The 14,374-nt window shown below is 41.7% G+C and overlaps 1 protein-coding gene across 2 annotated transcripts in view; it reads right to left on the reverse strand.

Moving 5' to 3' along the window:
• Positions 1–6,113: 6,113 nt before the first annotated feature.
• Positions 6,114–14,374, reverse strand: part of LOC148481773 (phospholipase A2 inhibitor and Ly6/PLAUR domain-containing protein-like) — a 41,700-nt gene continuing 33,439 nt past the window's right edge. For both annotated transcript variants that reach the window (XM_088453028.1, XM_088453027.1), the window contains exons 4-5: positions 10,244–10,384; positions 6,114–8,000 (exon numbers count right to left, since the gene is read on the reverse strand). In XM_088453028.1, coding sequence (XP_088309154.1) covers positions 7,804–8,000; positions 10,244–10,384 — 338 coding nt within the window. In that variant the 3' untranslated portion in view covers positions 6,114–7,803. The remainder of the gene's footprint in view (positions 8,001–10,243; positions 10,385–14,374) is intronic.

Here is a 14,374-nt window from a genome sequence, read left to right on the forward strand (position 1 = left end):
GAAAACCTTTAGGTTATGGATGAATTATTGATTCTCATATAAAACAGTTTAAAAAGAGACAGTAACAAAATTATATCGCTCTTTTTTTCTATTTTAATCACTTATTTCTTACTTTATTGTTGCTTAGAAATATTTTGCTAATAAAAGGTACAGATGGTGTAATGGTTAGCATTACTGCCTCACAGCACTGAGGTTGTGGATTCGATACCCACTATGGCCCTAGCTGTGTGGAGTTTGTATATTCTCCCTGTGCTTGCGTGGGTTTCCTCCGGGTGCTCCGGTTTCCTCCCACACTCCAAAAATATACTGGTAGGTTAATTGGCTCCTAACAAAATTACCCCTAATGGGCATGTGTTAGGGAATATTGGGCCTGGTTCAGAGCCGGTCGCTATTAGCGCTCGCTCGTTCTGAAAAAGGGGGTGCCTATTCAAATGAACCGTTCGCTCTTTGCGGTCTGTTGCCGCCTCTATGTCTGAACGAGCGAGCAAAACATGCGGACGTTTTTTTTATAAAAACGCCCCCTGGCCGCTCGCATCATACGTCATGTCCGCTATTTATTAGATTAATCGAGTACATCGACCAGCATATGAACTGCTCGCTATTTTTGTGGTTGGTTTTTCCTACCACAAATTTGCGAGCAGTTCTGACTATAAAATAACCCAGTGACATGGTCAGTGATGCTGCTGTATTAATTATGCACACCCATAAAACGCCCGTTTTGACCTTTAAGCACGCCTGCGTTCTGATCTCCACTCCCCGTTTTGAAGCACCTTCCCCTGTTACCACCCACATATGCCTCCTACTTTCACTCATATTAGCAGGCATTCGCTATTTAGCGAACAAACGATTTTCGGCCGCACTGACTGGTTCGCGCATGCGTATTACGATCCGTACGCATGCGCAGTTGGGCAAACATCGCTCGGAACGAACGAGCGGCTGCTTACGAGCGGCTCTGAATCAGGCCCATAGAGTGTAAGCTCCACTGGGGCAGGGACGGATGTGAATGGCCAAATATTCTCTCTGTAAAGTGCTGAGGAATATGTGTGCGCTATCTAAACAACTGGTAATAAATAAATGCATTTTTTTAGTTATTAATGCAAAATAATGAATTGAATATTCTAGTATGCACATGCAAGATCGGTAGTGCACACGTGTAGGATCGGTAGTGCGGACTTGGAGGAGTGGTAGTGTGCATGTGCAGGATCGGTAGTGCACACATGTAGGATCGGTAGTGCGCACTTGGAGGAGCGGTAGTGTGCATGTGCAGGGCCGCAACTAGGGGGGGGCTGGAGGTGCACGTGCACCGGGTGAGCCGCTGTACCTGGTGCCAGTGACCTCCAGCCCAGCGCTGCAGAGAGGCTCCAAGCCGGACGTCCGCTGGTAATATTTATTACCAGCGGGCGCCCGGCTCCTTCTCTGCAGCGACGCGGTGTAGCCGGAGCCGGAGGCTGGAGTTCTCTCCCGAACTCCAGCTTCCAGCTCTCCCCACGGGCACTATGGGGGAGACGTCATGACATCTCCCCCATAGTTCCAAGGAGCAGCCGGCGGACCGGACGCGACGCTGGATGCAGGAGCGGGGTTCAAGGTAAGTATTTTTTTTTTAATAAGCTGCACTACAGGGGCATTATTATGGGGGCAGGGGCATTACCACAGGGGCATTACTATGGGGGCATAGGCAATAAGGGGCATTACTAATGGGGCATGAGCACTACAGGGGCATTACTATTGGGGCATGGGCACTACAGGGGCATTACCACAGGGGCATTACTGTGGGGGCATGAGCACTACAGGGGCATTACTGTAAGGGCACTACAGGGATATTACTATGGGGCATGGGCAATACAGGGGCATTACTATGAGAGCATGGGCACTACAGGGGCATTACTATGAAAGCATGGGCACTACAGGGGCATTAATATGGGAGCATGGGCACTACAGGGGAATTACTGTATGGTGGGCACTACTGGGGCATTACTATGGGGGTATTAACATATGGGCATTACTATGGGGGCATTACAATATGGGCACTACTGCAGGGGGAATTACATGGGGGGCGCCAAATTACTGTCTTGCCCCTGGTGACAAAAATCCTAGTTTCGGCCCTGGCATGTGCAGGATCGGTAGTGCGCACGTGTAGCATCTGTAGTTTTGTGCACTTAGCCAAAAGGGAGATAGCTCCCATAAGGAATTTAATAGCCAGTTGCGGATAGCATGCACCCGATGGCTGGAAGAGAAAGGGATTTATTTATATTTTATCAACTGCTTTCAAAATTGGCTACAGAAATAAAGTAATGGGTGACCCATAACCCATGAGCAAGCTGCGGATCTGGCCAATGAGTATCTAGTTAATCGGCCAGGATGGAGACCTACTGTACCGAAAGAACTACCCCCAATATGACCCGAAAGAGAAACATTTTTTGGGCAAAGGGAAAATAGGATGCAGAGATGGGAGAATCGAGCCCAGGTGTCACAACCACAACAGCTGAGTGAAGCAATCCGATCCCATCCAGTCAAATTACAGTAGCTGAGGAAATGTTATCGTTGTGGTTGCTTGGGTCACATTCAGTGGGACTGTCCTAGCAGCCACGGCCCATCTCCTGGTCCACGGCATGGGGCCCCTTCGGTGGCTTCTTGTGAGGAGGAGTTTGCATACACTGCTGAGGCAGACTACTATCCTGATGCGCCAGAGGCAGAAGGAATAGTGTCTAATTTGAGACCATTGCGAGTGTGGGGAAGGTTGCTCCAGTTAATATACGTACACATCTCCAGGCCATGTGGGTGGGAAGACAAAAGTGCCAAGGGTGCATCAATCACCTTAGTACGTCCTGAATTGGTCCTGAGTCTTGTCTACTCCCTAAGCGAAGAATTCACATTTCTACAATTCGTGGTGACTTGAAGGACATACCTATGGCTGAAATTTGGTTGGACTGGGGACATGGTAGGGGCCAGGTGGAAGTGAGACTTATGACTCCCAGCAGAAGTTGTTTTGGGAAATGATTTAGGCCATTGATTAACAAACCACTTTGCCAATGTTGTGACCCGGAGTCAAGGTAGAGCTGCCAGTTAGGTTCCAAACAGATCTCCAGACCTGCACTAGAAGTCTTGGATGTGTCACCCACAATAGACCCTGAATCATCACTGATAAATATGCCTGACTCAAACCTGGCTTTGACACAAGGGGGCTTAGGGGAGGTGGACAGAGTACAATTTAGACATGCCCAACAGACAGACCCATCATTAGCAGGCTTACGCAGCTGAGCAGATCAAACCCTTAATGAAGGGCAACATGCTCAGATAGTGTGAGAGAATGATTTGTTGTATCGGAAGCACCAACATTAGGTAAAGCTCACAAGCAGTTAGAGGTGCCTTGAGAGTACAGATCCCAGTTAATAGAGCTTGCCCATGACATCCCAGTAGCTGGGCATATAGGATTAAGAAAACCAGAGCCCGTTTATTACATAGCTTTTACTGGCTAGGCTTGTCACAGGATGTGTTTAAATATCGCAACTTCTGCGAAGTATGTCAGACACTTGGTGGAGCTCCTAGTAAAGCTACCTTAATGTCTATGCCCATCATTGGTGAGCCTTTCAGGAGAGTAGCCATGGACATTATAAGTCCCCTTTCAAAGCCTAGCAAATCCGGTAAGCGATTTATTCTAGCAGTAGTTGGATATGCAACCCGTTATCCCGAAGCAAAGCTCTAACATGCACTGATGTAGAACACATTAGGCCCGTATAGACATTTTCAGCTGGGTAGGATTCCCACAAGAGGTTGAAACAAAGAAAGAAACACAGTGTGGCCTTACTGAATAGAACTGCATATCATGATTATTGTTACCAACAGCCGGCCAAGCGCTTCTGGAATATATATTAATTCCACACACCTCCCAACATTTAGTCATCTGAAAATGGGTTAAATTAGGGCCTTCTCCCAATCTACCCAATCTACCCAATCCACCAAGACATACTCATTTTTCCATGAAACTTTGCCTTTTTTGCAGTCTGCCAAAAATGAGACAGTTCGGAGGAACAATATGTTTCTGCAGGAACTGTTACAATACTGATCTGTATATTCAGGCTCTAGCAATTGTAGACAGATGGACACACTTAAAGAACAAGAACTGAATTCAGAATAAATACTGTACAATAAACATACCAGTGTTACACTAATGGTGCATACACACGATCAGATTTTTCCTTCAGATATGAACGATAATGATTTAAAAATCGTTCAGTCGTTCATATCTGAAGGAAAATCGTTCATATCTGACATGCCTGAACGATGGACGATCAACGATGCGCGTTCCCGTTTGTCAGATAACGATATCTGACATCTGATGGGTTTGCAGTCAGACTTGGACGATTCCATTCATTTTAATGCAGTCAAAAATTGTTCAATCGTTCAAATCGTTCAAATCGTTCAAAACTTTGGTAAAATCGTTCAAATCGTTTAATCGTTCAATCGTTCATGTGACAAATCTGACAAGTCTGACAAATCTGACCGTGTGTACGCTCCATAAGGGGTACATTTACTAAAGTGAAAGTTTTTAGAAGTGAGCTTTAGAATAGATGTTGCCCATAGCAACCAATCAGATTCTAGCTATTATCTTCTAGAACCGGCATGTCAAACATGCGGCCCGAATAAACACTTTCTGTGGCCCAAGAGTGTGGGCTCACATATATATAATATGCAGCACAGCTCCAATCGGGCAGTGTTTACTTACCAGGCTGGCAACAGTGGTCTCTGAAGCAATCAGAAGCCTTTGTTCGCTTCAGAGGCCAGCGTTCCCAGTGATGCAGCGCGCGGGTGACGTCACCCGTGTCTGCCGCTCTGGATCTAATTAGATCCAGTCAGCAGCAGTGTCTATGCAGGACGTTGTGGACTGGAGCAGTGCCCAGCAGCCATCGTGAAGAAAGGTAGAGTGGGGCCTGTTCTATTCTGGGAGGGGGCCGTACTGGGGGCACAACATAAGGGGCACAACATAAGGGGCATTACTGGGGCATCTGCATAACGGGCATTACTGGGGGGCACAACATAAGGGCCATTACTGGGGGATCTGCATAAGGGGCATTACTAAGTACATTACTGGGGGCTCTGCATAAAGGGCATTACTGGGGGCGCAACATAAGGGGCATTACTGGGGGCACTTCTAGGGGCATTACTGGGGCACTGAATAAAGGGCACTAGGGACATTACTGGGGGCTCTGCATAAGGGGCATTACTGGGGGCACAACATAAGGGGCATTACAGGGGTCACTGTTTAAGGTGCACTTCTAGGGGCATTACTGGGGCACTGCATAAGGGGCACTACTAGGGGCTTTACTGCGGCACTGCATAAGGGGTATTACTGGGGGCACAACATAAGGGGTATTACTGGGGTACTGTATAAGGTGCACTTCTAGAGGCATTACTGGGGCACTACTAGGGGCATTACTGGGGCATTGCATAATGGGCACTAATTCAGGGGGCATAGCAAAAGGGGCTGTAATACAGGGTGGAATTGCATAAGGGGCACTGCTACAGTGGGCACTGCATTGTTTTTTATTAATAATAAACCTTTCAAAATTGCTTATAAGACTTTTTTGTTGTTGTTGCGGCCCACACACTCTAAGACCTTGAATATTCGGCCGGTTGGTATTTTGAGCTTGACATGTCTGTTCTAGAAGGCGCTAGTTAAATGTTAAGTACAATCTGATTGGTTGCTATGGGCAACATCTCTTCTAAAACTCACTTCTAAAAACTCTCACTTTAGTAAATTTACCCCTAACAGTCCACTGCATTTGTGTTAAAACGTACATCCCCCCACTCTATTACACATAACTGAAGCTCATCCCCCACTCTTAGGGCAATGTCCTAATAGGATCTGATGCTGATGAAAAGCTGATGTTGCAGGCAGTTGAGTTACTGTGACATTCCTGGGCAAACACCTGTATATGAATCCACCACTCACAACAGTGCATCTGTGCAAAGTAAGTCTGGCTGCTTGTCAGTCAGTCATTATCTGTCTGTTTAAAAAGAGAAGACCCTCCCTCCTTAAGTGACTATCTGCTGTGCAGAACTGAAAGAGAGCAGGAAGGTCATATTTAGTTAACTATAAAACTTACTTTATTTCATGTTCATTATACAATTCAATAATACCATACTGTATGTATATTAGCATTAAATAGCAACTTTATTTTGAAATGCATTTTTTTTTATTTAGGGAATGTGAAAACAATGAACGATTGAGTAATAGAGCATGATATCATTATTAATCCTTATGTGGACATTCCTAATACATAACAGCAATTGTACCAGACAGCTAGTATATGTGATCCCATAACATCAGTGTTTATAAAAATCCTTGCAGCAACTTCTGTTGAAGGGGGTGGAGGCAGGAGAAGGGGGAAACGGGGGAGACATTCACTGTGTATTTTTTTTCTTTGACACTTTTAAGAGATAGAAATTCGCTAACACAGATCAAAATAAATTATTTTTGAACTTTTAATCATACAGCCGATTAATGTTCATACTCAGACCTTAAAGTGACATTGCTGTACAATGGTCTGTTATTCTGGGTTCATTAAACAATTCCATTTATTCTCAGCAGGGGGAGCCATGGTTAACCTAGAACGGTTCCCCCACAGTCACATTACCATTTAATATTATTAGCAACATTTCAAGAAAGCTGTTATCTTTGTGCATCACAATGATTAGTGCATAGAAACGACACAGACATTATTTACACTTATGAAGTTGCGATGTCTGACTGCCCTAACATAAAGAGGAAGAAACTGAAATTTTAATTGAAAAAAAAATAAAAATGACATAAACACATACTGTTTAAGAAAGGCCTCCACATAAAAATAGGCCCATCATCATGACAATTGCCATTTGGACAGTCATAGATCATAAGTATTCAAATATTATTTTATAGTTTTTTACATATTAGGGAGAAATTGTGGCTGGAAGAGTAGCGGGTGTACATGACCGCATGCGCTGGCCACACCCACACAGCACTGGCCACACCCTCCCTGCTAATAGGCCGCTGATCATTTTCAGCCACAGGCCCATGTGATCCTTTATTTGGCCCAGGAAAAGATGTCTCCAGTGGGTATTTGTATCATTGTTGTCCAAAGTATTAGTTTTGACTAGTGCAGGAGGTTCATTGGAATTAGTGTGCACTCTATGTGTCTTTTGTTCCAAGTTTCATTTATTTGTTGAGCATTGATGGATCGAAGAATTGCCACTTTTCCATTTGGCTAATTTATTAATACACTCGGCGAGTATGCAATGAGATGTCTTGTATTTTGGAGGTGTGTTTAAACAAGATACATTATATAATCACTGGCCAGTATGACATAACAAATAAGATGTTACTGTATGCGACCGCACAAAAGCAGTTCCAAAACTTTCCAAGTTAGCTAGTAACCTCATTCCCAGAGTTTTAATAAAAGCCCAACCTCTCTACTTTATTGTATACGGTAGTTCTTTAATGTGATCACTAAATAGTCTTACTCTGTGCTGCATTATTCAGAATGTTTTATATAATCCATCTATTGTTTTTTTTTTATTAGTAATGTTATTAGTACATGAGGGTTTCAAAAGGCTGTGGGTAAAAATAAAATCCCTGGTAATTTTAGGAACAGTAACCTGTGATGTAAGCTTGTCCCATGCACAGCATAATAATCTTTAATGCATGCACTTAAGTGCTTGACGTAAAAAACAAACAAACACCAACATTTGCGCTCCCAACGTTTACACACGGGAAGATGAAGACTGTTAACAACAGTGGCACTGTATGCTATCGGTGACCAATGTGGACTACAGCATTAATCTGAATGCCATTATAACGGTGATTGCCAGATATAGTAAATTGGAGCGCAGATTGAAGCCGTTATTTGAGCAGGTAATCTCTCTTCTCAGATTAGTGCCTCCAAAATTGTGGTTTTGGATTCCTCTCATGTCACAGATAGCTTTAGTTCCACAACCACGGACGGCCGTCTTGCCATACTTTGCTCCTGCAAGTAACACAAAACAGTTGTGAAGTCATTGGTTTATTATGTTTTGTTTGTATGCCAGCTATGTATATAGAACACTGTATCATTAACATACAGTACAAGTGATGCATGAGTGTTTTTAATCAGTGGACTGCAACCTGTTACTTGTACCCCCAGGGGTACTTGATGTGACGTTCATTGGTACTGCAGGACATGCAAGTAATAATTAGACACATAGGGGGGAATTCAAGTCAGCTCATTGTTGAATAGCGATGGGAGGGAGCTCCCGGAACTATTCAATACACCGCGCTGTTTGGGCAGGCTAAGGATTTCTTCTCACACCCCCCTGGGAATGCAAGGAGAAATCCGACCAATGTGCCGGGCGCACAGCTGTTTTTCTGCATAGCCCGGCGCTTACAGCCGCGCACCCGGCACTTGGGTCAGAGAATGCCGGTTACCGCGCCTTAACACCCTTGTTAAGGCACGATAACCGGTATTCTCCGACCACACAGCGCACTGTACTTCTCTTTTTCCCCTCTTAATCCATCTCTCTCCTTCCCCCTCATCTGTTTATTTCTGTTATCAGCACTTGATTTATTATATAGCTTATCCTTTGCATTACCTTTTTTTCTTTTCAGCATTACTGTTATACTTTTTTGTCCTCACCTTTCCTCCACTCCAGATTGTTTTTTTCTTTTGGGGGCCTGTGTACTGCTGTGTGCCTTTTTCTTTTCTTCTATATTGTTATACATGTCTGGTTGTGAATATTGTGGTTATGTTGTTATTGGGTGATTATCAGGAGTGTCTTTGTTTTCGACATGAAGTGTTATTTGATGAGTAAGTATGGGTAATAACAGAAGTGCTTGGATGTAGATGTGTGTTATGCCAGGACACGTTGGAAGTGACATCACTGACACTGATAAGAGAGGGTCAGATTTCACACCAACGGCAGCATAATTTTGATCAGTGCCGGAGCAGGGTGATTCAGTTTCCTGTGCCAGCCCTGCCCCCTGAACATGTGATGTCACTACATCACACCGAGGTGGTGGGGGCCGGGGAAGCTGGCACCAGGAAGTACTTAGCTGCTGGAGCATCCTGTAGGGTGCGTACCTGGAGCTACAGTGCTGCAGAGTGCCGTTCCAGGGCACTGCACCCTGGGTGATGGCACTGCTTGCACACCCCTATGTTCGACCCTGACCACGATGCTAATACCTTCCTCTCAGTAAACAGGGCAGTATCATACCTACCAACAATGTAGAACAGCTTTCCAGGAGCAGGCTGGAGAGCTCCTGCAGCACGCTGGATTGGGGGGGTAGGACCGGACTGGTGATGACATTAGGCCCCGCCCCTTTCCAGAGAAAGTCCGCAATTCACGGGTCTGAGAAGAGGGGATTGTGCTAAACGGCGCAAATTGTGTTGTTTAGTCCTGCCCCCTAATTGCGGACCTGTGGATTTCCCATTAAATCTTCCCATTCCATGCGCTTCACAGGGAAGTGGGCAGGATGCGGGAGATCGGCCTACACTTCCGGTGGTGCAGGGGGTTACCTGAAAAATCGAGAGCCTCCTGCAACTTCGAGGAGTGTAGGCATGTATGGGCAGTATATTGCTGAATCTGCCTTAAAAGAACTATGGTCATACAATTAAAAAAAAAACACAAACAAAAAAAAACCCATATATTCATATTTGCTTAGTATGTACAGGTAGTAACCCTTAATAGACAAACTGTAAAATAAATGTTCTTCCCACCATGATTAATATTTTCCTCCATGTCTATAATTTATCACTAATAAGGCAAGGCAGTAAAATCCTGGGTATATATCATTATTTCTATTTTATCTGAATGATAAAATGGACAAAAATTTTCTTACAGTAGCTATGGTCAGGTAACCAAACCTCCAATGGAAGACAGGAGGGATATATGCACAGGCTAGAAGATATGGACTAGACATGCCGCCTTACGATATACATTCCATAGGTTGATCAAACTGTTTAAGACTTGGGGAATAGGAGTGTGGCATTGAGTGATGGGAATATAGCATCATAAGTAGGCAAAAAAGTATGGACCAATATACCATTAAATAATAATAATAATAATAATAATAATAATAATAATAATAATAATAATAATAATAATAATAATAATAATATAAATAATAACAATGATAATAATAATAGTAATAATATAAATAATAATAATAATAATAATAATAATAATAATAATAATAATATAAATGAGACTGCCATTGATCACAAAATGAATGTACCTGAATATACATCAGTCTGGAAAATGCAATTATTTTCTTGTCCGGTGCAATCAATTGTTTCAGTAGTGTGGCACCAAGTAGAATCGTGTGAGGTGCAGCTCCGACAGGACAGGCCGTTCCTCTGGGCATCATCAGTTGGTACTGTGAATGACACATGCATGACATATCAACCAGACATCATCCGATTCCCACCATAACTGGGATATCCTATTATAAACAGACTCTTATCTAAGTGATGCATATATTTAAATGTTTTCTTAAAGAACATTAGATATTGCTTTCATATAGATGTATGAATGGTTCACTGGTTAAGCCTATAAAATTATTATATCAATAAAAGTCTTATAGAACATATTTACTAATATAACACAAAATTCAGGAGACACACAGTGAGTTAATTTATTTTATTACACAACTTTCCTTGTTTGACACACTCGTATCTTTATATCTTAATTTTTTACATAGTTCACTGAATTTTATCCATTACTAGCTGGAGTACCCGGCATTGCCCGGGATTTTAAGAATGTTTGTTTACACATCATCCTCCAACCAACCTCTCCTTAGGCAGGCCTCACGAAAAGTGTAACAAACTTCCCTATCAACAGTCCTAAGGTCTTCGAAGGAAGTAGGACCTGTAATGGTGTAAAGCAAACTTTGGAGATAGAAGCATTCAAAATTTGTAGGATGTACAGTGTAAACACGGCCAAGAGTTTCTGTTGCTCTGATACCAGGATGACCATCTACAGCGACTCCCTGTTTTCTGCATAGAAAAACTTTGGGAGAAGCATTCCATGTGTTATATTTTGGTAGCTCACAGTACAGCAGGGTCCTTGCAAAGTCATAATTTTGACACAGTTGGAAGAAAGAAGTTAATGTTGTTGCATAATTTGATATAGTCAGAGAGCTGAGAGTGCTGGCAAAGCCTGCTAAAGCTCTCTTAAGATCATGACATGACAAAACATGACAACACAAAACACTTGCTCCGAGGCCCTACCCATATGCCGTGAGGCCCCACAATGAGCGTCTAGCAAAAATTGTGGTTTTAAATTAATTAAAAATTAACAGTAATTAATTTCGATTCAAACTTTTTTTAGTTGCCTCTGCCATGTTTTAATATGCTCGTATGTAAAATGTCACAATCTTCACTTGTAAACTGTGGATTTGTATAGAAAGACAGAAGTACAGAAGGACAAATTATCGCTTTGATATAGTAGAGAAGATAGAAAAGAAAAATAGTAGAACAGCTAAATCCTTTTGTAATTCCGTACCTGACCTGTAGAAGGCAAATGCTATGCATAAATTGTGCTTTTTAATTAATTAAAAAGTAACAGTAATGAATTTCGATTTAGTAGAGAAAATAGAAAAGAAAAAATAGTAGATAAGCTACATCCTTTTGTAATTCAATCCCTGACCTGTAAATTCTGGTTTTTCATTAATTAAAACTTAACAGTAATTAATTTCGATTTCAAATTTTTTTAGTTGCCTCCGCCGTGTTTTAATACGCTCATTTGTAAAACTTCACGATTGTGGCTTCTAAACTGTGGATTTGTATAGAAAGACAGAAGGACAAATTTTCGCTTTTATATAGTAGATAAAGTTTTTTTTAATGCTTATTTATTAAAAGCTACATTTTATTATTGTTCAGATAAATTATTTTGTGTGCGCCATTGCTAAGACAACACTTCAGTGAGCCAGTCCTGTTTGTGAAAATGAGGGACAAATGAGTAGGGGTCCCCCAAATTTGCCACGACCAGAACCAGACTCTTTCTAGCAGGGATGTAATGCCACAGACATTGGTCTCACTTCAATGGGTCCCCCAGCCAAAGCATTCGCACCCAATGCTAGCCAGCCCAGGCCATGCATCACTGGGGAGGTGGGGACTCCCCCAATAAAGGAGTTCCCTCTCTCCAAGGCACCCCAGGCCCTGGCTGATAGCCCGAGGCTATACTCGGTAATCCACTCACAACATTCCATTAAACAGCAGCTAGTGAGTTTATATACATAACATTAGTAATCAGAATATCTTTGATACAGGAAGCAGTGCTTTTTCCAGACAGACTCCACATATGCTGGTGCTAGTATACAGTAACCCAGACTAATAAGCAGACTGTCTCTGGGGCAAAACAGCAAAGCTCTTCCTAGCCAAACTCCACATAAGCAGTACGGATAGGCGTTATACTAAGTTGTTGCAGCAAGTAAAATCTTTTACCTCCCGACCGCTGGTAATCGATATAAGACAATCAATGGGAGGGTTGCTCCTATCCTGGAGAATGTAAATGCAGTCCAGTGTGGTATAGTTAGTCTTCCAATAAAAGTATTCACCGAACAAGAGTGTAACTATAACATGTTTCTCCGCCTCTAAGGATTTTTTGTCAGCAGTACTCAACCTATCTTTGGGACTTATTCTTAATGAAACTGAAGATCACCTCTTTTGTCTCCCCCCTGACTGCTAACTGGCTAAGCCTTGTTTTTTCCAATGGGTAATTTAAAGCTAAGATCCATAATTGGATCCAAGTTGATTTTAAATTTACTGTATACGAGTATTTCAGAATAGGTGGTTGATGGCTGCTCCTGGCAGAATCTAAAAGAGGTCCCCATCCCATGTGCTAAATGCAAAACAGTGACAGCATTTCCTACATTTTTTTACCCATATCCCACGTTCTCCAAGATCTCATTACATTTGAGAACATTTCTAGACAAAATCCAAAAAGCACCAAAAACACCAGCAGAATCTGATGACACTAACACTATAATGCCTATTACATTTTATGATCAGAACCCAACCCAGATTGCAGCAATTAACATAGAGGGATCTGTATACCTCCAATCATAAAAACCACAGAAGAAATAATTTTATAGTATCTTGGTTAACCCAAAAATAAACCAGATAAATTAATCAGGAGAAGTCTGGTTCACATATACAGGTTGAGTCTCTGATATCCAAAATGCTTGGGACCAGGGGTATTTTAGATAAAGGAATATTCCGTATTTTGGAATAATTGCATACCATAATGAAATATCTTGGGAATGGGGCCCAAATATACACACAGAATGCATTTATGTGTTATATACACCTTATACACACAGCCTGCAGGTCATTTTATACAATATTGTCACTAATTTTGTGGCTCAAAGTTTGTGTACATACATTAAATTTATTTATGTTTCATATACACCCTATACACAAAACCAGTAGGTCATTTTATACAATATTTTTAATAATTTGTGCCTTAGACAAAGTTTGTGTACATTGAACCATCAAAAAACAAAGGTTTCATTTTCTCAGTCAAGCCAAAAAAATTCTGTATTTCGGAATATTCCGTATTTCGGAATATTTGGATATGGTAGACTCAACCTGTAATGCATATTTAATAATATTGCATATATACAATCACATGAAACATTTCAAAAAATCATAAAATCAAATCAATAAAAATTGGACAATAATTTATACTTTCATCATAAGTATTAAACTTATTTAAGAAACATCCATAAGGTTAAAATAATAAATGATGCTCCTGACAAATCCAATGGTCTATTCTAATAGACCAAATAGCGTTTAGTTGACAATTTCTCCAGTAAATGTCTTCCAATACCAGCCACATGAAACAGTTACACAGGTATGGTATACACTGTTGAAAATAGCAGTAACTAAGTCAATAAAAATTGTTACTCACTCCCCATCAGTTAGATCATGTTCCAAGCCGCATGCTGTTTACAAGCAGAGCGGCATTTTAGACAGAAGAAGCGTCTCCAGGAGAAAAAATAGTGATCTCTCAGTATGTGTAAAATCCAAAGAGCATGGGATTGATCTCCCAAATTAATGGTATTCTGCTAAACTCTATCCTACTTCTACAAAATTGGGATGAAGCAGAATGTGAGAGTGACCTTGGCGTCCCACTGGATGAGGAGGTTTGGAAAGACATGAAACTAGGAATTGCCAAATTTTAACCCAACTAAAATTACAAAAAGTTATTGCAAAGTGTACTATCAGTATTATTATACTCCATTTACTGCTCTCTCACCAGATTTCTGGAGGCACTGCATCATAGAAAGACAATGGTTCATATATGGTGGCCATGACTTAAATTTACAGTACTACCTTATGGAAAAATGTTCCGAGACACTTGA

The sequence above is a fragment of the Taudactylus pleione genome, unplaced genomic scaffold, assembly GCF_031769625.1.
Source record: "Taudactylus pleione unplaced genomic scaffold, aTauple2 ptg000563l, whole genome shotgun sequence".
Taxonomy (NCBI): domain Eukaryota; kingdom Metazoa; phylum Chordata; class Amphibia; order Anura; family Myobatrachidae; genus Taudactylus; species Taudactylus pleione.